Below are 24,658 nucleotides of genomic sequence, written 5' to 3' on the forward strand. Positions count from 1 at the left end.
GCTAGTATATGTGACCCTTAAGAGAACTATGGGGAAAAGCACTGACCCCATAGTTCTCTTTTAAAGGTAATTTCTGAACCTCTCCAGGAAAATGTTCTTGGTAAATTAACATTGACTTTTACTGGCTGGCAATTCTCTTTTTCTTCTGGTCCTCTCAGCAAGATGTGAGGACATTTCCCCACTCCATACACAGACAGCAGTACAGTCCACACAGAGGTCTGAACCCTGGTAGTTGTCTGGAGTTCCTGATAAACAGGTTGTGTTGAAAGCTGCATGAAGCGGAGGCATTGGTTGGGCTCCAGATTACGGATCCCAAATCATTTCATTGTTTAATGTACAATACTGTAGTACTGTACAATCAGGGGCATAACTACAGATCATGGGGCCCCATAGCAACATTTTGATGTGGCCCACAGTGACCCCTTTAAATCTAAATCAAGGACAGGTAGCAGGTGAGCAGTCTGCATAGTCTCCTCCTGTACATCTCATGTCAGCTCTTCATGAGGGGGTACAGGGTCAGCAGCAACTTCTGCAATCCTTAATGGGGGCCCCTTCCACCCCTAGACCCCATAGCAGCCACATTGCCTGCTATGGCTATTGTTACGCCTCTCCCGGGAGGGACAACATCACACATGAATGAAGTCCATCTTCTGGTAATGAGGTGCATCTTCTCAGCCACAACACAAGCTCCCCAGAATCACATGAAAAGCGCAACATAGACAATGGACATCACACCATCCATGGCTGGAGCTGTCTGAACGTTGGGTTCTGTAGATGGGTGAAGGGTGCCCAATAAATGGTTGTCCTGTGCCTTTGTGTCCTCCTGGGCCTGTGTGTTCAGAGCCCTGTTGTCCCCTGCTTGGCATATTTTTAGACCATGGGTGTCGGAATTGTGTTTTTTTTTCAAAGCTACAATATCCCAACATGGATCTTCTTCTTGTCCATATGAACCTGATAGATGTCCACCATCTACCATCACTTTCTGGCCCTCAACAATAGCTGACCCTGATCTGGAACAAGCATGCAGCTGGCAAAGTCAAAGAAAAGTCAATGCAACTGATCCGCATGCTTATTCCATTACCAGACTCAGTAAGGATGAAAGCCATGGGATCACCTTGTCAGCCAAGCAACCAGCATTTCCATGAGGAGAACTCAATACTTGTAAAGGTTCACGCCAAAGGACCTCCCTTCATAGAAAAACATGTGCTGATGAGTGCATTGACTCTACAGCAGGGGTAGTCAACTCTGGCCCTCCAGCCATTGTAGAACTACAAGTCCCATGAGGCATTGCAAGACTGACAGTTACAAGCATGACTCCTGGAGGTAGAGACATGTTGGGGCTTATAGTTAAAGCACAGCTGGACGGCCTAAGTTGCCCACCCCTGATCTACAGGTATTAAAACCAGAGGATGAGCATGACAGGCAGGCGGCTATACTTTTTAGAAGGAGGTGAGCAGTGGCAGCCCCTATGGTCACCTTTATTGACTGGTGCGAAAATTTACATATATATATTCCCAGCGCTGCCAAGGACCCTAAATCATAGATTTTTTTAAAACTTCCCATTAATATTGACCCCCCCTAATGTAGACACAGATCTCCGATGTTGCAGCAAAGTATGCGGAATGTCCGTAAACACGCCGTATATTATGCAGAGATATTTTTCTTGGTGGAAAAAAGAAGTAAGATTTATTACAAAGGGATTCCGTTTGGCACAAGAGCTTACATTCCATTGCCAGAAATCTGAAGATGGGTTGAAAGGTTGGGGAAGTGGGGGGTGATGGCTTTGACCCTTGGACAACACAAGGCTCTCTAGATCCTTGTTTCTCAACTGGTGGGTCATGACCCAAAAGTGGGTCGCGACCCTTTGTTCAGTGGGTCGCCGCATGCCTTCCACTTTTCTAGGCGAGAGGCTCCTCTGCCTCCCCTTAATGCAGCACTGTCAGTTCTAACGCCAAGCAGCCATTCAAAATATGCTGCCCGGTGCAGAGTGTCCGCTTGAGGTGGGCTGGGGGGTATGGCCGCGAGGGAGCTCCATCCATACGTGCATTGCTTACAGCTCCCTCACGTGTCTTATAGAGGTGCCTAGACCAGAGTGACATCACATTCTGGCTCTCTGCACCTCTACAGGGCGCACAAGGGAGCTGTACAAGCAATGCACATATGGATGAAGCTCCGTTACAGCACAGCAGTCCACACAGGACCCCAGGCTGAGGATCCACTTCAGTTCTCGTGCATTCCATTGCAATGTGACCTGGGTCGCAACTGAATGACCAAGGACAAATGTGGGTCCTAAGGTTATACAGGTTGAGAACCACTGCTCTAGATGACTACAAGTCCCAGAAGGTTGTGGGAACATTCATGAACTTCATGACTGGCATGAGCGGTAATGCATGCAAATGCAGCCCACTTAGGAACGCCCACTTCTCTAGACTGACATCCCCCTATCAAGGCATTTTCACATTTGCATAACTCCTCCCAAGAGCCAGCCCACTGCTTGCATTAGGGCTCCTGATAGATGTACTGAGGCTGAGTGCTGCCATATCATCAGGAACAGCATGGGGGGTGTGGCCTGCACCCGGGTGCCACCATTGGGGTGGGTGACACCAAAATGACTGCCAGTCATTTTGGTGTCACCCCTCCAATGGTGGCACAGATCACCCCCTATGAAAAGTCGGGTAACCTCATCCCGCCGGGTAAACGTCCCCCTCTCTCTCTCTGCCGGCGTCCATCACCAAAATGTTCACCGGCAGGCGTCAATAAGACGACCGCGCATGCGCGATGACGCTCATGCACACGGCAACGTCACGCGCATGCACAATGACGTCACGGCTGAGTGTCACCCGGTCTCCACTCTGGGTGACACCCAGCCTCGGGACACCACTGATCAGGAAGCTATGTACAGCACCCTGTTGGCCCCTCCCACCATCCATGATTTGCCTGCATTGCACAGAGAAGGCCAGGGACCCAGTGATGATATCACTGGGTCTACAATGTGATGTGTATTGACAATGGAACGGAGGGAGCAGGGAAGGCAAAATATAAGCAGATTAAACTGCAGCTTTAAAGAACACATGTGTTGCCTCGCATGGAGCTGTATGTTTTTGGCCTGTCCCAAAGCATTACATGCTCATTGAAAACCAATGGGTACCCTCAGCGCCCGTCGGCATTCACAGTAACATGTACATATGTGTTAAAGGACCTCATGGAGCCCTCTCCAGCCGTCATGTGTCAAGTGGGAAGACGCCTCTAACGACTCCATCGCCCCAGCTTACGTTTCACCCGTGGATGTTGCAGACTGAATCCATGTGTTCATCTTTATCACAGTGTCCCGAAAACGAATGACTTGCACCATGGGAAGGGGGAGGGGGAAGGGGTTCAATGTGATTCATTTCCCATGAAATACACATACATCTCAATAATGAGTCTGTACATACTGTATCTCTACATGTATCACAGCTGATAGGAACAACATGTGTGTTCAATTATCAGTGCGCGAGTCTGGAATTCCAACATTTCTGGAATGGCCGGGCAGGCACACGCTCACTCACGGCCATTGTTTTAGTCTGTAAAAATTTTAAGCTGAACTCCAGGCAAGCAGCTAAACGCACAGATGAAATGTGTATATGGGAACTGCATTACCTATCCAAAAATCAGCATTTCTATCAATGCAGTCCTGAGATTTATACAGCTCTGCCACACATCACGGCAGCAGGAGACCTGACTTTTGTCTGCTGCGGTTCAGAAACGCTTACAGGTCTTGTCCCTCCCCCAGCCTGTGATTGGGCAGTGAAAGAAGAAGCAGCAGACTGATGAGCTCATCTCTCTGAAACTCTGCTTTCTCCTCCTCATTAGCACGCTCCTTGTTAGCCAATTAGGACTGCAGCACAACTGACTAGCTCTTTGTGTTGCGTCTCCTACTCCTAGTCATTGATCATATGTGGTCAATAACATCGATTGTATGTGGCCAGGTGGTCATATTTAGTCAATGACATTGATCTTATGTAGCCATGTGGCCATATTTGGTGAATGGCATTGATCCTATGCTGCCATGTGACCATATTTGGTTAAGGACATTGATTGTATGTGGCCAGATTTGGTCAATCGCTTTGATCTTTTGCTGACATGTGACCATATTTGGTCAATGACATTGATTGTATGTGCCCAGGTGGCCATATTTGGTCAATTGCATTGATCTAATGCTGCCATGTGACCATATTTGGTCAATGACATTGATTGCATGTGGCTATTGATCTCTATGCCCATATTTGGTCAATGACATTGATCGCATTTGGCCAGGTGGCCATATTTGGTCAATTACATTGCTTTTATGTGCCTGTGTGGCCATATTTGGACCATGACAATTATCTTATATGGCCATGGGGCCGTATAATGTCAGTAATGTCAACAGCATCCCGCCTCGGTGGCAGCGGATTGGATCTGCACTGTAGGCTTCCTTTCGGGTTCAGATGAGCTTGGGCCCAGCCTGAAGTTCATCCCTATTGACCACACCAAGCATGGAAGCAGATCCGTAGTGACATGGTCAGTTTGCATCCCGCAGATTTCTGATCTGAGCTCCAGGACACTGTGCCAACGCGCGCCTATAGTCCTATAGCCATATTTGCTGCCACGCCCGAGCCCTGCTTTGCCTGATTGGCATAGGCGGGGAACATATTTCCTCGATATCCATCACGTCATTCTGCTGCCTGTCCACAGACAATGAAGACACACCCTCTGCAATTGGGAAAAGGGACAGGCAGAGAGGCCATGTGGTCACGTGACCATGCAATGAAACTGAAAAAAAACAAATGCAATCATTATTTTCAAAGATTCTTATTAAACACTTATGAAGATTTTTGGAATATGAAGCTGTGCTTTCCTTTAATAGATGTTAGGGTTGCCACCTGTCCCGGATTCACCTGGACAGTCTGGGTTTCAGGCCAGCTGAAACCCAAACACAGCACATACAGGACTCAAAACCCAGACTGTCCAGGTGAATCCGGGACAGGTGGCAACCCTAGACGTTTTATATACTTTAACCTGTTCAGTTTCCTAGTATGGTCAAAGTACAGGTTCCCTTTTAAAATAAAACTGCTCTTCACCCCTGAAGGTTGGCGGGGACATCCACAAGTACATTCCTCTCCCATGTGATCTGCTCGGTTATGCGCTATGTTGTGTATAAATAGTATCAGAATTAAATAGATAAAGATTTTAAATAATTGGAAAAGAATAAACACAGTGGATAATGGTCGGGCCGGTCTGATGAGAAGCGTGGCGTGCCTCGGTTTACTTCCTGTTGGCGGAGCTTCTAAAGATAGCGCAGTAATTGTATAATGGTGATCTGGCCCTTTTATCCTTATGAACAATCATCATTTTGGTAAGTGGACGCAGTTCCTGCATCACGTCATCATAACACAGACACCAGGCTTGGCCCCGTCCTGTAGACGACCTCGGCTTTATTTAATGCGATCTTATTTAAAGTGGAATGGCAACATATGCCTTGGCGTTGTTTATAAATTGTAACAAAGTAGCAAAACGTTTACGTTATCATTGCTAGTTTGCTACATTGTTTTCCCAAACCTTGAAGCTATCCACCTCCATCTCCAGCTTTCAGGGCTGGTGCAAAGTTATGCGACACCCCACGTGCACGATTGCCGCTCGGATTGCCGTGCAGTCAGGAGTCACATAGGTGTGCACCGATCGCACTGTGGGTGCCATTATTTTCCAATGGCACCCCAGTCGCACCGGACGGATCGCGAGGTTTCCCCCCACCTATGCGACTCCTGACCAGAATCGTCAGGAGTCGCATCTTTTTTTTCTGCATCTGTTCTACTTAAAGGAGAACTATGAGGTGAGTGAAAAGCACTCACCTCATAGTTCTCCTTTAAGTAGAACAGATGCAGAAAAATTCCTGAATGATATATTGATACGGGTGATCTGGGGCACAGAGGGGGATGAGTGCCGGAAGATGAATTTGATGCTGGAAGTAAGCCTTGTAGCTGCTCTGCTGGGCGACTGTATATAAACGCACAGCAAAGAGGCATGCAGAGAAGAGCTGTAGTCCGGCAGGCCGGGTCAGCTACCTGCAGGCAAGAAAGTCCAGCAGCAGGAGATGAAATCGTAGTTGATTGGCAGGCCAGGATCAGCAACATGCAGACAACACAGGATCAGACAGGAGGCAGAAGAGTAGTCAAACGGGCCGGGGTCAGGATACCAGAAGATCAGCAGGGTCAGGTAACAAGCCGGGTACAGCAACGGGAAGGCAACAAAACAGGATACAGGTTCAGGATACAAGACACACAACTGAAGAGTACTCGGCACTGGAGGCTTGGGGAGGCTCAGCTTAAATAGCCCATTTGGTGCCACAATACATCGGAGGTGCGCACGTGCATCCTCGTGCACACGCGAGCCTGCACAGAGGTGAACGGCCCGACCTGGCACTGTGGGCCATGCCGTGCACATGCACAATTACCTTCGTTCGGGCTTCCTGACACACCCCTGCGCTAGACAGCCCACCCAGGGTGATGATGAGCTCACTTTCTTATACTGCAGTTAGCCAATACACCTTGGTCACTGACCTGCCCCCAAGCTGCAGCTGATTGGATAATGAAAGGACACCCTAATCAGGCTATTTTGAGGTTCCCTGCTCCTGCCATTAAGTTCCCAGGTTCAGAATGAAAGCACCGTGCAATTCTGTAGGGACATATTCCAGGAGGCCAATATGAAGACAGATTCATTCAGATACTTATACTACCTTCAGGTAGACATTAATTTAATTATTTATTTAATACATACTTAGGAGTACTTATGACCACATTGTGATCTTTGGTGCACTTCAAATCTTGGAACCTTATTTTTTTCTGTGGCTGCATGCCTGAGAAGTGTAGCAGAGCTGCATTAGCCACTCAACAGGGTCTGCAGTTGGAGTTTTTAGATCTGCACACGCATACTAGGCCCCCAATATCTTGAGGTCCTAGAATGTGGGGGCTAATATCTTTGGAGTGTGGGAGGAAACCCACCCACGGAGAACATGCAAACTCTATGCAGATAGTGTCCAACCACTAAACCACTGTGCTGCCCTATTGAACATCCTTAAGATGAATTGGAATGTGGATTGTGAGTCAGGTGTCCTCATCTACAATCCATATACCCATTGCACTCCTGACTGCTTATCCACAATAAGAATGGTTGGGTGCATTGGCAGTTGACGGATGGCTACCGTCCAGTAATACAAAAAAGTATGGACACGTCACTCCAAAGGTAGAAGTAAGTCTATTCATTGTAATGAGCATGTTTTGCACGTGCGTCAATAAATAGACGTACTTCTACTTTTGGAGTGCCGGTGTCCATACTTTTTTGTTTTTAGGTGTTCTCATCTAACAGCAGTACCCGATCTCACAAATGGGCACAAATGTCCACAGACACCCTCCAAAATCCTTCCCAGAGGATTGGATTCTGTTATAGCCACAGATGAGGACCATTTCTATATTATTGGACCTGGTTTTGGAAAGGGATGTCCAACCCAGCTCCATAAGTTTGGTTTGGAGGAACTCGGGTGGTTTGCACAGAGCCCTGACCTCAACCCTACTGAACTTGTTTGGGATGAATTGGAACCCTGATTGTGAGGCAGGTCTTCTCATCTAGTATGAGTACTTGATGTCAAAAATGGGTACAAATCCCCACAGACACCCTCCAAAATATTGTGGAAATCCTTCCCAGAAGGACGGAATGGCCAACAATCTATCTATCTATCTATCTATCTATCTATCTATCTATCTATCTATCTATCTATCTATCTATCTATCTATCTATCTATCTATCTATCTATCTATATGTTGCTTTCTTCTTAAGTGAACATTGATACAGATTACATTTTATTGTCTCCCGCAGACACTCCTGAATGAACTAGACAGAAGTATGGGAAGATACAGAGACGAGGTTAATCTAAAGACCGCCATCATGTCTTTTATCAATGCCGTCCTGAACGCCGGCGCAGGAGAGGTGAGTTTATTGCAATTTGACAAAATCATGTTTTTGCTTCATCTATATGCCATGAAATTGTGGGGCTGAGGTCACAGTGCCCATGTATAACTGCTCCCTCTTCTTTCCCAGCTCTGTGCTTTTATTATATTCTGCATAGAAGAAAGCAATGTTTCTTTTTATTTCACTTTACTCTTCACTACAAATTGAAGCGCTCAGAGGACCAGAGGATATGGAAGTTTCCATGAGCCTTGTCCTTGCTTCCTCCATCTTTTCTTATTTGTTGAAGGCTTGCTATCCATGTCCTATCTCTCCCATCTCCATGGCCTCCCATCTACCCTGATCTACCTGAGAGCATCAGAGCAACCCAGGGCCACATGTTGCTTTTCAGTTTTGACTGAAACAAAAGAGTGAATGAGGAGGAAGATACAAGACCAGTCACCCTGCACAAGGAGAGAGCAGCAGTGACTGGTCTTTATTACAGGAGAGGCGAAGAAAAGACCAGTCACCTGCACAAGGAAAGAGAGCTGCAGTGAGCTGTCTTTATTACAGGAGTGGGTGGAGACAAGACCAATCACCCTGCACAAGGAGAGAGCAGCAGTGACCAGTCTATATTACAGGAGGGTGTGGAGACAAGACCAGTCACCCTGCACAAAGAGAGAGAGAGCAGCAATGAGGGGGTGGAGACAAGACCAATCACCCTGCATAAGGAGAGAGCTGCAGTGAGCTGTCTTTATTACAGGAGGGTGTGGAGACAAGACCAGTCACCATGCACAAGGAGAGAGCAGCAGTGACCGGCCTTTATTACAGGAGGGTGTGGAGACAAGACCAGTCACCCAGCACAAAGAGAGAGAGAGCAGCAGTGACTGGTCTTTATTACAGGAGGGGGCTCCATGCCTGAGAAGTGTACAGGAGATCAAAGTTTTCAGACTTCACTGGCTCTATACTTTTTCCGGGTCATTGACCCGTTTTAAAGTGGTCTTTCTGATTTTCACGCAGGTGCAGCGTTTTCTAAAGCAATGCATGGCAATGATTATAAGGAACAGTTGATTTAAAGGGGCCTCTTCTTATACATACAGCCCCCCTGCGTCTTCAGCCTCAGGGGGTCTGTTTTATTTCACTGCCCGGACCTGCACACACTTCATAACAATACCCTCATCCACTCCGCACTTGAAAACAAAGAGTCAGCTGTGATTGAACGGTTGCAGAGCTGTTCCTTTAAAAGGCCATTTCGTGGGGCCATTAGGGCTGAGACGCACACAGTGCCCGTAGCACAAAATATTCTAATGCTTTATGAGCTGATCTTCTTTCCAAAACACAATTCACATGCGTGATGTATGACAGACACTGCAGAGCCATTCGGTGGTACTTAGAAGATAGCGGGATCAAAGGGAATCAGCACAGAGTTTAAGGGGAACTCCAGCTTGGTAAAAAAAAAAACACATTTGTATTTAAAGTGTATTGTTTTTGGTTTTGGATGGAGTGTTAAAGGGCTGGAACCCCTTTCAGGTTTCTGTTGCTGCCTGTGTGCTCGGTGGGCAGATTCACCCTCTCTATATGTTCTAGGGGCCGTTGTCAGCAGGCCAGAAACTGAAGGGTAAACCAAAATTTTAGCATTACCTAGTGACGTCACAAAGGGGGTGCAGGGGGTTCCATCCGCATCAGATGACACCATTAGACGGGGTGACACCAAAATGACTGGCGGGCATTTAGGTGTCACACCCTCTGAAAAGTCGGGCACTTGAAGGGTAAACCAACATTTTTGCATTACCCAGTGGCGTCACGAGGGGGGTGCAGGGGGTTCGACCCGCACCGGGTGACACCATCAGAGGGGTAACACCAAAAGGACTGACGGCCCTTTTCCTGTCACCCCCTCTGAAATGTCGGGAACTTGGCCATAGACCGACAGCTGCACAAGAGAGGAGGGATACCTTATCCCACCAGATGAACGTCCCCTCCTCTCTTTGCTGTCTCCCATCACCAAGATGGCCGCCAGCAGTTAAGTGTGCGTGATGTCATTACACGTGTGCGCTATGATGTCATGCGTAATGACGTGGCACCGAGTGACACCCAGCGGCCGCATAGGGTGACACCTGGCCTGGGGACACCTCTGCATTACCAGGGCTGGAAGTGGGGGGGAAATCTACCAATGGGTATGGCTGTTCTGGCGACACCTGTCCCAGAGATTTCTTCTTACTTTCTGTTGTGTCTCCAGGACAGGAAGTGAAGTAAAATCTCCTCAGTGGGACACTGATCAAAAAAATAAACTGGCCGGGATTCTATCTCTTCCCTATTCTATCCAAAATGTAAAAAAATATTTTGTCCTCCCTGGTTCCACCTTTTCCCCCCTCATGAATCATGGCAGATTTGTCGTCCCGGCGGTGTAATGCGCAGTGAGGTCACAGCGTGACAGCGAGGGATGAAATACGGCTGACCTGGGACTGATCGATGGGCTGCGAGCTCCGCTCTGGAGCCAAAAATATATAAAGGGGCCAATGAGCCGCTCCGGTGGGGCCGCCGGCCAACACACCACGGCAATAACTCAATTAATGTATAAATTAAATTAGAAATGATATCGCCCATGACCTGTAATAAGTCGCTGCGGCTTTGACATCCATACGCCAGTTTCGGGGGCTGTGATTGGTTCTGAGATGTTACATTTCTGCCTTTCATCCCAATGACCTTTCCTTTATTCTTTTCCCTCAAAGGACAATTTAGAATTCCGGTTACATCTGCGATACGAGTTCCTGATGCTGGGAATCCAGCCCGTCATCGAGAAGCTGAGAGGACATGAGAACGCCACCCTGGACAGGTAGACCAACGGCCCCCTCTGCGTCCAATCAAATCAAAGGGTTTGCATCAAGAGGCCCTGTCATATTCCATCAGATCTCATGCTGCAGAGGGAAGGGGTGGGGAAGGGTGCATGGACAGAGGACTGTGTACTCCATCTCTTTTTCTATTTCAAAAGAGAAATGTCAGGGGTCTGTTTAGACCTCCAATATTTCCCTGAAGCACCCATCAAAGGAAACACATTTTTATGCTATTTTGGATTTGGCCACCAGCACATTCTGCCCATGCGTTCCGCCATCCTGGAGGCGGCAAGCATTACGTCACATGACGCCGTGCGTACGCAGCGATGGGTGACATAACACGTCTGTTGCGGGGCACAATTTTCCGTTCTTGCCTCGGGCGCAAAAAGTGCTAGCTATGGCTATGGTGTGGGGTGACCCTTAAGGAGATAATGGGTGTGATGTGTCTGTGTAGATTGTTCTTGTTTTTTTTTGTTTTTTTTGATTCTCCTCCTGTGTGTTTCAGACATCTGGACTTCTTTGAGATGGTGAGAAATGAGGATGAACTGGAGCTGGCCAAGAGGTTCGACCTGGTGAGTCAACACAGGACAGCTAGTGTAAGGAGTAGTAGTGTTTAATGGAATGGGGGGCAGACCCAGTGACCTGGGAACCACTTTTGCTGACCTGGGTGTTCTGCAGGAGGGGAGATCCCAATCACACCCCTGCCGCCTCCTTGCTCTCCATTATACTGCAACCCTGATATGTTAGTGTCATTATAAGAATCTTCTCTCAGCCTCAAAACAGATAAAAGAGATACCGGAAACAAACAGGAGGCCTAAAATAAATAAGAGATCATGAAGAGTTTATTTTATCAATGTGGATATATTCTATATTATAATAAAATGGCAAAAATAAAAGCCGACACATTTCAGGACTTCTAAGAGGCTCCCTTAATCAGGGCTTAAGATTACTGGGAAAAACATGGACGGTCTTAGATTTAAAGTGACACTGCTGCTATAATTGAAAAAAAAATTAAAAGACCCAGTGTGTAAAAGAAGGAGATTTAACTCCCCTTTCTGACCAGGGGTGTGGTAGATCTTTGCTCTGTTGAAGAGTCCCGCCACCACTGCTTACTGACACTTCTTGGAGTGTCAGATAGATTGTCCCCCACTGGGAGCTGTGGTTCCTTCCATGCCCAGTAGTGACATAGGAGATGGTGGAAGAAACCACAGCTTCAAGAGGGGAACCAGAGGATCGACAATCCTGAATGTGCTTAATACCACCGGATACTGAACAACCTGAATATAGAGCCATCTATCCAACGTTCCATCCAGAGCCTCCTATAGATACATCCTAAATATAGAGCCACCAATCCAAGTGTCCATCCAGAGCCTCCAATAGATACAACCTGAATATAGAGCCATCTATCCAACGTTCCATCCAGAGCCTCCTATAGATACATCCTAAATATAGAGCCACCAATCCAACTGTCCATCCAGAGCCTCCAATAGATACAACCTAAATATAGAGCCATCTATCCAACTGTCCATCCATAGCCTCCTATAGATACATCCTAAATATAGAGCCACCAATCCAACTGTCCATCCAGAGCCTCCTATAGATACAACCTAAATATAGAGCCATCTATCCAACTGTCCATCCAGAGCCTCCTATACATACAACCTATATATAGCCATTTATCCAACTGTCCATCCAGAGCCTCCTATAGATACATCCTAAATATAGAGCCATTTATACAACTGTCACTCCAGAGCCTTCTTTAGATACATCCTCAATATTGAGCCATCTATCCATCCAGAGCCTCCTATAGATACATCCTAAATATAGAGCCATCTATCCAACTGTCCATCCAGAGCCTCCTATAGATACATCCTAAATATAGAGCCACCAATCCAACTGCACCATAAGCCGTCCTCCACTTTGCTGATTCATCACCTTCCTGGTACACAGCGAAGCTAGTAGGTCCTCGCCTTGATAAATCGGTCTATTAGGGTCCATGCAGATCTCATTAGCGGTGCCTGTTGTCCATTAACAAAGAATGTCCTGAATTAACAAAGCCGGCTGAAAAGAATTAGGATTAATACGGCGCATGTTTCCAATTATTACTCGGTAGGCCTGCAATCATCCCAGAGTAATTGGTTTATTTGCCGAGACAACTGCAGAGTGGGCGCAGGTTGCGTTAAGTACTTGTGCGATCTACGGGTGGGGGGATGGTCGACTCTGGTCAGCACGTGCGCTCTATTCTTTTATTTAGGAGGCTTTATAAGCCCTCCGGGGCCCATGAGTCCGAAAATAACTTCACAACACCAACATTCCATCTGTCTAAAGAGGACCTGTCATTGTTTATCATTATATCAGCAACAATGTTGACGCAAGATCCTGAATGTTCTTCTGTATAGCTATATGAAGAGTTTTGCCGACAGGTGTCATCCTTCCTACATGGTGTTTGTCTTTCCATCATACTCCGCAGTAGGTGTTGGTGCTGGATCCCAAAGTAGACAGAAATCAGGGGTTAAAAAAAAACTTTTAAAGGCAGCTCTCTTCCAACCTGGGTTGTCCCAAAAGGATCCCTGGAAAATGTGTCCCTGGATAGGTTTTTAGAACATTAGAAGGGTGAGAGTGCCACCAAGCCTCAAAAAGCCCTTTCAGTAAGAATTTCCATTATTTACAACACGCAGTCAAGAAGCTAACACGTTTTGGGGTAGGGGGGGGTTAGAACTCCCCCTTCATCAGGGAAACAGGGTAACGTAACACAATATAAGATGAGTGTCTAAGAATACAACCTGTAGGCCCTAAAATAATAGTGATGCAATGATTCTGACTGTAAACAGAAATATATAATACATTAGTAATATATAAAGTAATATATAATAATAATTATTATATTACTTGCAGTTCCGACACCCGCCTGGCGGAGACAATTGCTGTGAGAAAGACCGCAAGGAGGGTAAGGTGATATAGAGAACATGAAGAAGGAGGATAAAATGGTGCCAGTGACAATGCTTTCAGAACCAATGGCAGGTCCCACTTAGGAAACAGCGGTTTCACCGGAGGCCTTAATTTCATTGCTCCCTGCAGGAACTGCCGTACGACAGTATGAGTTGCCCAACGACACTTGGTTAAGGCTGACAAGGCCGAAACCTGGACCCGCAACGTGTTGTAACTTAGGCCAGCGTCTAGGGCCGACTGCAGAAATTCCAGGATGTTGCCCACCGTCGGATCAGTGGATTGCCACCCCTTCTGTGCTGCCATATTGAGAAACCTCTCCCAGACCCTATAATACGTAGTTTTCGTGGATGGCTTTGTTATGTCTCCAGTTGACGGGACAACTCCTTGGTGTCTCCAGTTGACGGGACAACTCCTTGGTGTCTCCAGTTGACGGATCAATTCAAATGGTGATCCTATACTTATTAACAATTAATGTTTTCTTATCCAGAAGTTTCTGTGGGTCAGCAGCAAGTCGGGTTATCCAGATCTCATCCTGATGGTAATCCCTCAGAGTACAGACACTCCTTGTCAAGAAAACGTTCTAAGGGAGAGAGCAATGGATATTTGAATGCATATGCTTCCTTCAGTCCAAATGGATTTGGGTAGTGGCCTTGGGAGGCGGGCTTTAATTTATAGTATAACTGGTCCTGTGATTATACCGGTATTAATATAATACTGAAGTTGTATGCTCTAAAACACAATAATAGTAATATATAATAATAATAAAATAAAAAATAATAATGTAAAAAATGATATATATATATATATTGTTATATTAATATAATAGTGAAGTAGTATGCTCTTAAACACAATATATACCAAAACTATACTAAATAATGATTCTGACCATCAATAGAAACATAAGGATCGATCATCACATTTAGGAAAAGGCCTTAGATGTGCTTTAAACTTAACCTCCAACGTTCCCTTCAGTCTTGCACAGATCTGCCTGCATTGCGTAGAGATGCACACAGACCAAGTGATGACATCATTGGTTATAAAATCAAATATGTAATGAAAAGCAGAACGTTTTTTATTTATAAAACTTATTAGAATGAATAAAAAAAATCAGGGAAGGTAAAATATGATCAGATTAAACTTCAGCTTTCAACGTCGTAAACTACAGCTATTAGTATAACCCGTGAAATAAACTGCAGCCTGAAAACTTGGATGTGATGAAGTAATTGTAGGAGAAATATCATCAAACTATAACTGCGACATATTAAATATAATTGAAGTTTGCTTTCATTTCACAAAAAACACATAGTTGAGGTTGCGGGGAATAGATGAACCCCAAACAGGCAATTTTGCGGCTTAAATATTTTTGCAGAGCGTTACCAAAAAAGAAATCTTTCATTGTTTTCTGCTGAACATTGTTTAACTAACGCTGGAACCGAATTGCGTCTCTGGAATTGGCAGAAGGATTTGGCTGCAGCTGGATGAGAGATTTTTCTTTTTTTTTTGCTTTTACTTTTGGGCAATGGCGATCATTCTGCTGCATTATTGAATATTAGAAGGAACGTCAGGCATTCAGAAAAGTTTTTTTTTATTATTCAAATGTAGTCATTACAGAAAATGCTGGAAATGTTCTCAAGTGTGCCATATTTTTCAGGTATGTCTCATGGATTTACTGTTCTTGGCGTTGGAACATTTCATGTTAAAAAAGCCTTTTTAATTATTATTATACAAGATTTATATAGCGCCAACAGTTTGCACAACGCTTTACAATATAGGGAAGACATTACAATCACAATACAAATCAAGACAAGATGGTAAGGAGGGCCCTGCCCCTGAAGGCTTACAATCTAAATATATATCATAGCGGTCCATTTTTATTCTTATGTTTTTGGCTGTATTTTAGAGCTCCTCCTATAGGGAATGCTATTGGTCGTATAAATGTTCACAGATCTTCATGTAGTGATGATCCTACTTTTCATATGAGGCAGTGCTGTATCTTTTTAACGAGCTGCGTCATCATGTTGTCCCAACTTTTGTCATTCTGTATTAATTTCTACTATGTTTGGTATTTGTAAGACAGTATAATGTATTAAAGTGTATGCATTGTCTATTTTTTTTTTTTTTGATAGGATGGTAGACAGAATTCAGACCCTGAACACAAATCAATTTAATTATGTTCCCTCTTCAGGTTCACATAGACACCAAAAGTGCCACCCAGATGTTTGAGCTGATAAAGAAGAAACTGAAGCACACGGATGGGTACCCGTACCTGCTGTCTATCCTCCAGCACTGTCTGCAGATGCCTTGTGAGTACGTCAGTAGTAGGACTTCCACCGGTTGGTGGAGAAAGTCTCAGAATGGAGCAAACTTTCCAAGGTTCCGATTGGCTGTGTTGGTGTGGGGGGCAATTACACTACTTTAGGAAAGAGAACTTCAAAGTGGTCAAAGCTGCTCAACCTCAAGAGCCCTTGGGAGTCAGTGATTGGCTGTGTTAGTGTAGGGGACAAATACACTATTATAGGAAAGGGAACTTCAAAGTGGTCAAAGCTGCTCAACCTCATGAGCCCATGGGGTCAATGATTGACGGTGTTGGTGTATTGGACACATAACTATTTTAGGAAGGGGAACTTCAACGTGGTCAAAGCTGCTCAACCTCATAAGCCATTGTGGTCAGTGATTGGCTGTGTTGGTGTAGGGGGCAAATACGCTATTATAGGAAAGGGAACTTCAAAGTGGTCATAGCTACTCAACCTCAGGAACACTTGGGGCAAATAACAGTTTTAGGAAGGGGAACTTCAAAGTTGTCAAAGCTGCTCAGCTGTGAATGTTCTCTTAACTTGATTGGGTACAGGTTGGTTCAGTCCTGTGAATGTTCTCTTATTCTGGTTGGGTACAGGTTGGTTTAGCCCTGTGAGTGTGCTCTTTATTTAAATGGGTACTGAGAAATGCCTTGTATAATGCCTCCTAATTATGCGACAAGCCTGCTTCTGTCATTAAGAGTGTATGGGGCGCGTATACCTTTGTTATTATTACATCGCTCCTCTTGTAATTTTTATTCATCTTGTATTACATCCTTTAAATGACCAATAAAAATTACATGCGTAAATGGGTACTGAAAATTAGAGAAAACATCCCTTTTTTGGCATTTTTAATAACATGACACCAGAATGATTGAAGGTTGCCCGGTCTCGGGTTATTGTCTTTATTTGCAAACATTTGCAAACATATCCCTCATTTGCAAACATACAGTAAAAAATGTAGTAATGGGCTGGATCTTGGGAGGAGTTATGCAAATATCAGAATGCCTTGATGGGTGGATGTCAGTCTGGAGGAGTGGGTGTTCCTAGGCAGGATGTATATGAACTCTGACTGCCCTAGGTAATGCCCACATGTGATGCTGAGCCTCCATGATTGGAAGAGCCAATATTCAGTAAATAAAGGGGGGGGGGACTGCAAGTGAGCAATAAAGAGTTCACAGTTGTAACCCTTCCACCCTCTCTCCAGAGCTAAAAATAATTTCGGCTGTAGTTGTCCTGTAAATCAGAGATTAAAGGTGCCGTGAATTGGGGAGTGGCTTCCAGTGGTTCAATAAATGTTAGAAATAGCTGATTGGCTCCAGTTATACATTTGGTTTGCAGGTAAACAATCTCTGTGGCTGTGGAACCATAAGTGCCAGCATGCTTTCTTGGCATTTTTAATAACATGACACCAGAATGATTGAAGGTTGCCCGGTCTCGGGTTATTGTCTTTATTAAAAATATAATCACTAATATCTCTGCTCGGACACAGACAAGCGTAACGGGACAAATCTGCAGCACTGGCAGCTCCTGGACCGGATTTTACAGCAAATCGTCCTTCAGTATGAGAGCGGAGAAGATCCGGATGTGTCCGCACTGGAGAACTTCAGTGTCAAGAATATCATAAGGATGTATGTAATGAGTATGCTACAACCCCTATCACCCCCCACACTCTCGCACCCCTAACACCCACCTCCTCTTCCCTAATTTTAAACTATATTTCATTCCACAATGTTGTACAAAGAGTCATTCACCTTACTATCTGGACCAGAGGAGCTTACACTCTAATGTCCCAGTACAGTCACACACTATTATTATTATACATTTATATAGCTCTGACATATTATGTAGTCCTGTACAAAGGACACTAAACCATTCACATCAGTTTTTGCACCAGAGAAGCTTACAGTCTAATGTCCCCACCACTGTAACACACTATTATAATATATTGATATATCTCTGACATAAGCTGCAGTGCAGTACACTGGATCTCAGTACAAATGAAGTTCCTATTAACAGCTGAACAGATGCAGTCACAGTCCAGTCTTTCTCTGCGGGGATGTATTGTGGACAATGGTGTTGAGCTGTGTAATAAGAGAGATCTGCTCTTTCTTTCCTGCAGGTTAGTAAATGAGAACGAGGTGAAGCAATGGCGGGAGCAAGCAGAGAAGTTCAGAAAAGGTAAGTCGCTCTTTGTATGGATCACATGTAGGTCTCTAGGATGGTAAGACGTCTAGACTGGGGTTAGGTGAGTGCAATGATGGGGTGTTACCTCCTGGCCCCGGTCCAGAGATCTTCACCTAGATAGTACACCTACAATAGTAGTAAAAGATATCACTGACGTGGCTTTGTTTATAAACATAGATTACCATGTCAGTATTAATGACTTGTGAAGAATTTTTTTTGCCAAAATATTTTATTGATTTTGAAGCGCTCACCCCCTAAGAAGCCGCTGGAATAACGCAGGTCATCACTAGTTGTCCAGGGATTTTGGTCTTCAGCTGCTCCATTAGCATTCAACAACCCACAAAGCTGATATCCACTCCAGTAATGCAATGCTGAATACCTTTTATTAACATCTTCATACTGGGGAGAGAGGGTATATAGGTCCTAGACATCCAGGGTGGTACAGACATAGACTCCAGACTCACCAGACCTTTGTTAGCATCCAGTGTAGATCCAGTTATGGTACAGTGAATGGTAATTGGAGTAACAGATGAGCAGGGATGAGCACAGATCCTCACCAGGAGAGACACCAGTCATGCTCCAGAGGTCCTCTATGTTTCAGGCACCTCCAGCAGACATCAGCTTCCCTGGTTCTCCTCCTCTGATAACACCACAGGCCTTCTCCATACTTGAGGCCTCAGGGAAACTCTTCCCACACTCCAGCTTCTGCCCACCCCCAGGCCTAGCCCAGTCCTGTAATAATCCATGGCTGGTCCCGACTAGTCTGAGCATATGGCAATTCCATCCAGTATATGTACCCTATCCCAGCATGCACCACTGGTTGAGTTAAACTCTTTGATTGGCTGCTGTACTGTGTATACACTCACAGTGCCTCTCATTGGCTGTCCCACAATACAGCAGAGTCACACCCAGGTAGGGGGATGGGGGTGGTACAGTCAATGCCAGACACCTGGAATTAACCAGATAAATGCCAACAATTATCCAGCCAAGCTGACTACAGCCCTGGCTATCTCTAAAGGTCTAGTAGCCACATCACAAAAGGATTTTTTTAAGTTGATGGCACTTGGAATAGTTGTTTATGTCACGGCTGGGATGTTTGCAGATCTGTAAAATGTAATTCAGAAAACAAAATGGGGGGGGGGGGGGGGAAAAAAAATCATTAGCTGGTATGGTGTTTCCCATCCTAGTTAGAAAGCAGTAGCTGTCCTCGAGCTGGTGGGGTTTGGGCTGGGGACATGGGAGCAGGTTTTAGTAGAGACCTTATTTTGGCTGATGAGCACGCAAAGACCGCTTCTCAGATCCAACAGTCATTCAAATTATTTATTTATTTGTTATTTTGGGTATTATGTTTGGTAACTGTTCAGTTTTTGGTATGCTTAATAAAGGGCTGCTGTGGCCATTTAAGTCCATGTCACGCAGTCTGTGTGGTCATTGGGGTTTTTAACAGAGAGGACGAAATTGACAATTTCATCAGTCAAGAAGAACAGAAAACTAAAACGAGCTGCAATAACCATGACTCTTCATTAGGGATGTCCCGATGCCACTTTTTCAGGCCCAAGTACAAGTACAAGTACATCCCCTCATGTACTTGCCGATAATCATAGCTCTTAACAACTGCCCTTGGATACTAGGACATCAAAGCCCATACAAATATCCTCACCTGGCCTGAATGATTGACAATGTTGCAGCACCCGGCCCTAATCTCTCCCGCCACAGGAGAGATTAGGGCCGCAGAAGAAGACAATTGTTGATCCATAGCGTCCTAGCTTTAGAAAGATGGGTAGGACTGGACATGAGGATTTTTTTTATACATGAAGAGCATGCCGTGATATATTTCAGGCCATTGTTAAGGTGAACGTTCACTTTTCCCTCCTGCAGAGCACACGGAGCTGACCAGCCGGCTGGAGAAGAAGGAGAGGGAGTGCGAGACGAAGACTCAGGAGAAGGAGGAGATGATGAAGACCCTGAACAAGATGAAGGACAAGCTGCAGAAGGAGTCGTCGGAGCTGCGGCATGCGCGGGACCAGATGGGGGAGCTCGTGGCTCAGCTGAACGAGTTCTCGGTAAGGGGGAGGGGGGATCTGTGGATTTGGTTGATTTGGGGTCCCCCACATAAGAAGCAGACACAAGAGCAACCTATCCCATAGATATCAAGACCATTTAGATTGATTGTGATTGCCCAACTCCAGGCAAATATGGTTTTCGATAAGTTCTACCAGTTTTTTTTATATTTTTTGCTTGTGACCCCATTTGGGAGATTTTCAGTAACGTCCTGTCCTTGTAACACATGTACAAGAGTTGGGGGAAGCCATTGTTTCCGAGATAGAAGGTCATAGACAGCAATATAAACTTGATTAGTGGCTTTAACTGTTCACCGCATAATAAAATAAAGCAGCCAACGCATTTCGAGGGCTTAAGTGTTCTAGCTCAGGGGGTAGGCAAAGTCAGGCTCTCTAGCTATGGTGAACAGGGCAGCCATCAGAAATGTTTGGGCCCCTTACACGGCTTTAGGCCAGGCCCCCCTCCCGCACCGCTGGACGCAGGGCTTAGCGACGTACACTACTAGGGCCAGGCCTCCGCCTACTTGCCCTTCACCGGTGGCCGATAGTCATGTAAGAGACCCGGGCAGGCCCCCCAGGCTGCCCGGGCCCCTTACATGAGTATCGGCCGTACCTCCCTGATGGCTGCCCTGATGGTGAACCTACAAATCTCATCATGCATCTGCCCCTAGGAGTCATGCCTGTAGCTGTCAGAATCTTGCAATGCCCAGTGGGATAAGTAGTTGCATTACATTTGGAGGGCTGGAGTTTAGTCTAGTTCATGAGAATACCAGTGAAGCAATGTGCCAGTTTTAGCAGATACCTCTCACGAGCTAGATCCAATGGAGACCTATGTGATATCTGTTACTGAGTCCATCTGAGCCCTGTCAAAGTCACTGAGCCCCGATAAAGGGGTGCTTTTTGGCCTTTGAAATGCGTTGGCTAAATAAGTAAAGTGATTTGGACTCTTTCACCATTTGGTTTGATACCCCAGCTCCTGTATTTATGCTTTGAGTCACTTTCTTTGCACCCACCAGTGAGAAGACTTGTCTTACGTGATACTCCATCTTTATTCAGGCATCATCCAGGGTCACCATCAACTTCCCAGACAGAGATGACACAGTCATGTAAATCCCGGTGTCTTTGTAGTTCTTGACTGTGTTCACAAATGCCTGACATAGATCAGCTCCTGCTGCAGCCTCTCACCTTGTGACTTGCTACAAAGTCGCAATGTTTTGGTCTGATCGTTGGGGGAGAGGAGACTGAATAAATGCTTCCTCCTGCCTGTAGCAGACGGATTACATCATCCCAGCCTAGGCAAAGTCACTGACTGGAGCCCAGTGATGGCTTTTTATTGGTAAAAGGTGAAGCATTTCTGAAAAATGATACTTTTGCTGAATATTGGGAAGTGTAAGGATGTTATTCATGCAGAACTGTAATGAGAATGACAGGTGCACTTTAAATTTCCTAATTAACAATACCGACTGCAAACCTATATATTTGAAATGAATATTTTGATGAGGAAATGATCATAACATGCAATAATGAACAGGGATTAGGGAAAAAAATCGAATGTCTATTTCTTATTGGGTCCTGTAATTATACTTCCGTGTCTTATGTTTTTCAGAATGGTGGTGCCCTTTCCTTTCCTCCTCCTCCTCCCCCACCTCCAGGGGGTCCCGTTCCTCTCCCTCCATCCTTATCTGAAAACATGCCACCCCCTCCTCCCCCACTATCATTTTCCTGTTTCCCTCCGCCTCCTCCACCACCACCACCACCCGGGGGCCCCCCGCCTCCTCCTGGTTCAACACAAAAACATGATCTTCACAATTACATTTTATTATATTTATCCTCATCACAGAATTTCTATAGCACCAGCAGTCTGGGCTTTACGATATAAAGGGAGACGGTACAGTTACACAACATTTTAATACAAGAGAGGTAGGACAGCCCGGCTCATATGAGCTTACAATCTAAAAGAGAAGGGGAAGTGATAGGGAAGTTATGTTGAGTTGTTGGAGAAAGTAAAAGTTCAGTTGTTTGGGTATAGGTGTGCTAGGCGTCCCTGAAGAGATGTGTTTTCTGAGATTGCCTAAAGGTGGACCAAGTGGGAGATAGTAGCCATGGAGATTGGGGTACAGAGTTCCCTAGGATGGGAGAGGCTCTGGAGAAGTCCTGAATGTGAACATTGGAGGCGGTAACGAGGGGGGCCAGAGAGCAGGAGCCGGTCTTTGTCTTTGAGCTGAGGCTGGTGATGTAGCCAGGGGCAAAGTTGTGGATGACTTTGTATGTTGTTAGTATTTTGAATGTTATTTGTGGGGTGAGTGAAAGCCAGTGGAGGTGTTTCTAGGGAGGGGTGGAGGATGGAAGCCAGTGGAAGGATTGGCAGACAGAGGGGCAGTTGGCACTGTATGATTGGTAAGGTGGGTTTGTCTGGCAGCAGCATTTTATGATGGACCGAATAGGGAGAGCCTATGTATAGGTAGGCCTATGAGGATGGTCAAGGCAAAAGATTACACCTAGAACCCTGGCATGAGGGAAGGGAAGGATAGTTGTGCCATTAATCTCAATGGAAAGGGGGGTGCACGGGGGAAGAAATAGTAAGAGCGGACTTTTGAAAGATTGAGTTTGAGGCCGTGGTCTGACATGCATACTGATATGTCAGTGTGTGTATTAGTGATGTGCGAGGCGACTGAAGAAGTAAACTGAGGAGTGGAGAGGAAGAGAGGGATTTGGGTGTCATCAGCATAGGGATGGTTTTGGAAGCCATGCAAGGTTATCAGCTGACCAGGGGAGAAGATGTAGATACAGAATAGAAGGGGTCTGAGGACAGAGCCTTGCTGGACCCCTAAGGAAGGTGAAAGAGGAGAGGAGGAAGTAGAGTTGTAGGTGACACTACAGGAGCACTTGGATAGGTGGGAGGAGAACAATGAAAAAGCAGAGTCTTGGAGATGAAGGGAGTGAAGTTCTTTGAAGGCAGCAGAAAGGTCTGCTAGTATGGAGATATGGTCGTTGGCTTTAGCAGTTGGTGAGTTTTAGAAGGACAATTATATATAGAATGTTGCAAGCGAAAGCCAGGCTGTGTGGGCCTGAGAAGGTTGCTATCAGTGTGGTAGCAGCTCAGACGGAACATCTAAGCAAACACTGAAAAAGACTAAAGTTTCCATTTCATAAAAGTAGATGAAAGAAAAAAAAATCTAACAATCGACTCTAATAGAGCTTCTTTCTCCATCTCAATGGTCAGAGACCTTGGCATGGTTACAACCTTAGCAGAAGTTTAAAGTAGTATTAAACCGTCCTCTTTCTTAGATTAAAGAATTCATGTCCACCATCAAACTTTTGCCATGACGGTTGTCCCCGCTGGCTTACAAATTGCTTTCATAAAATCTGTTCGCTCCTTATCTCACAGTGCACCATCCCTGAACTTCCAGGTGGGGAATGTGCACTGTAGGCCTCACACAAAGGTCACATGCCCGCCTGCTGCAGGGCTACCTGCCCCATCATCCTTAGCTCTATGAAAACTAGCATAGAGCTTCTACTGATGTCTCAACCCACAGCTGTTTTTGGAGCTACTGCCAATCAATCCCTGGAGGAGGACCTGGGGAGTGACTTACCGTAGTGGGCTACGGAATCGCCTGCGTGTGTTGGTACACGGACCTAAAGTATAGTAGATCCCATCGCACTCCTGACCGGTTTTATCGCTTTTTGTTTGCCTGAAGAAGGGGCCGCTGGGTTCCGAAACGTCGCCTTTTGTTAAATGTGACATCACTTTGGTACAGGGATCGTCGGCAGGTCAGGGTGCAAAAAATTGCATTGGGACCGAATAAAAACCAGGTATAAAGAACGCAAACTCGATCACGCTAAAAATTCCCGACTGGGGTTTGAACCCTCTTCTACTTTATCCATAACCCCCATAAAGTTTTGGCTGTGGTTACACTTTGAGGACCGGTGAGGAAGAAGAACCATCAAGCTGTGCGTTGAACACTTTGGTGAGGTGGACATCGGATGTTGGATGGATCGGATATTTTGTAGCGAGAGACTGATTGTTCCCGCTTGTATGTTTCCAAGAATCCGCTCTCACGTTCCTCTCTCTTGGTTTCATTCCTGATAACATTTGACAGTCTCAGATTTGGACAGCTGCCGCACAAACCCAGCGAGTTCAGCTGATCGCTCACGCTGGGCCTCATGTGAAGCCTTCGGAATGGGCGCCTTGGGACAGATGGAATGCAGCACGAATGTTCTCTCATTTTATTACAACTATTTTTATTTAATAGCAGGGCGGTTTTTGGGTTTTGTTTTTATCGGCTTACTGTCAGGGCTTCTGGAAACACTTGTTTTTAAAGTAAATAAAAATCGAGCGGCGCTCTATCCTGGCCGCCCAGTCCGCAATTGCTGGTCGCTG

General features: G+C 45.5%; 1 protein-coding gene across 1 annotated transcript in view; it reads left to right on the forward strand.

Moving 5' to 3' along the window:
* Positions 1–24,658, forward strand: part of DAAM2 (dishevelled associated activator of morphogenesis 2) — a 202,585-nt gene that overhangs the window by 120,149 nt on the left and 57,778 nt on the right. Inside the window, exons 7-15 of the mRNA XM_018567383.1 lie at positions 7,888–7,998; positions 10,686–10,789; positions 11,293–11,359; positions 15,922–16,039; positions 17,523–17,661; positions 18,153–18,211; positions 20,096–20,280; positions 21,884–22,065; positions 22,290–22,363. Coding sequence (XP_018422885.1) covers positions 7,888–7,998; positions 10,686–10,789; positions 11,293–11,359; positions 15,922–16,039; positions 17,523–17,661; positions 18,153–18,211; positions 20,096–20,280; positions 21,884–22,065; positions 22,290–22,363 — 1,039 coding nt within the window. The remainder of the gene's footprint in view (positions 1–7,887; positions 7,999–10,685; positions 10,790–11,292; positions 11,360–15,921; positions 16,040–17,522; positions 17,662–18,152; positions 18,212–20,095; positions 20,281–21,883; positions 22,066–22,289; positions 22,364–24,658) is intronic.

The sequence above is a fragment of the Nanorana parkeri genome, unplaced genomic scaffold (genome assembly GCF_000935625.1).
Source record: "Nanorana parkeri isolate BGI_ZX_2015 unplaced genomic scaffold, ASM93562v1 scaffold1040, whole genome shotgun sequence".
Classification (NCBI taxonomy): Eukaryota; Metazoa; Chordata; class Amphibia; order Anura; family Dicroglossidae; genus Nanorana; species Nanorana parkeri.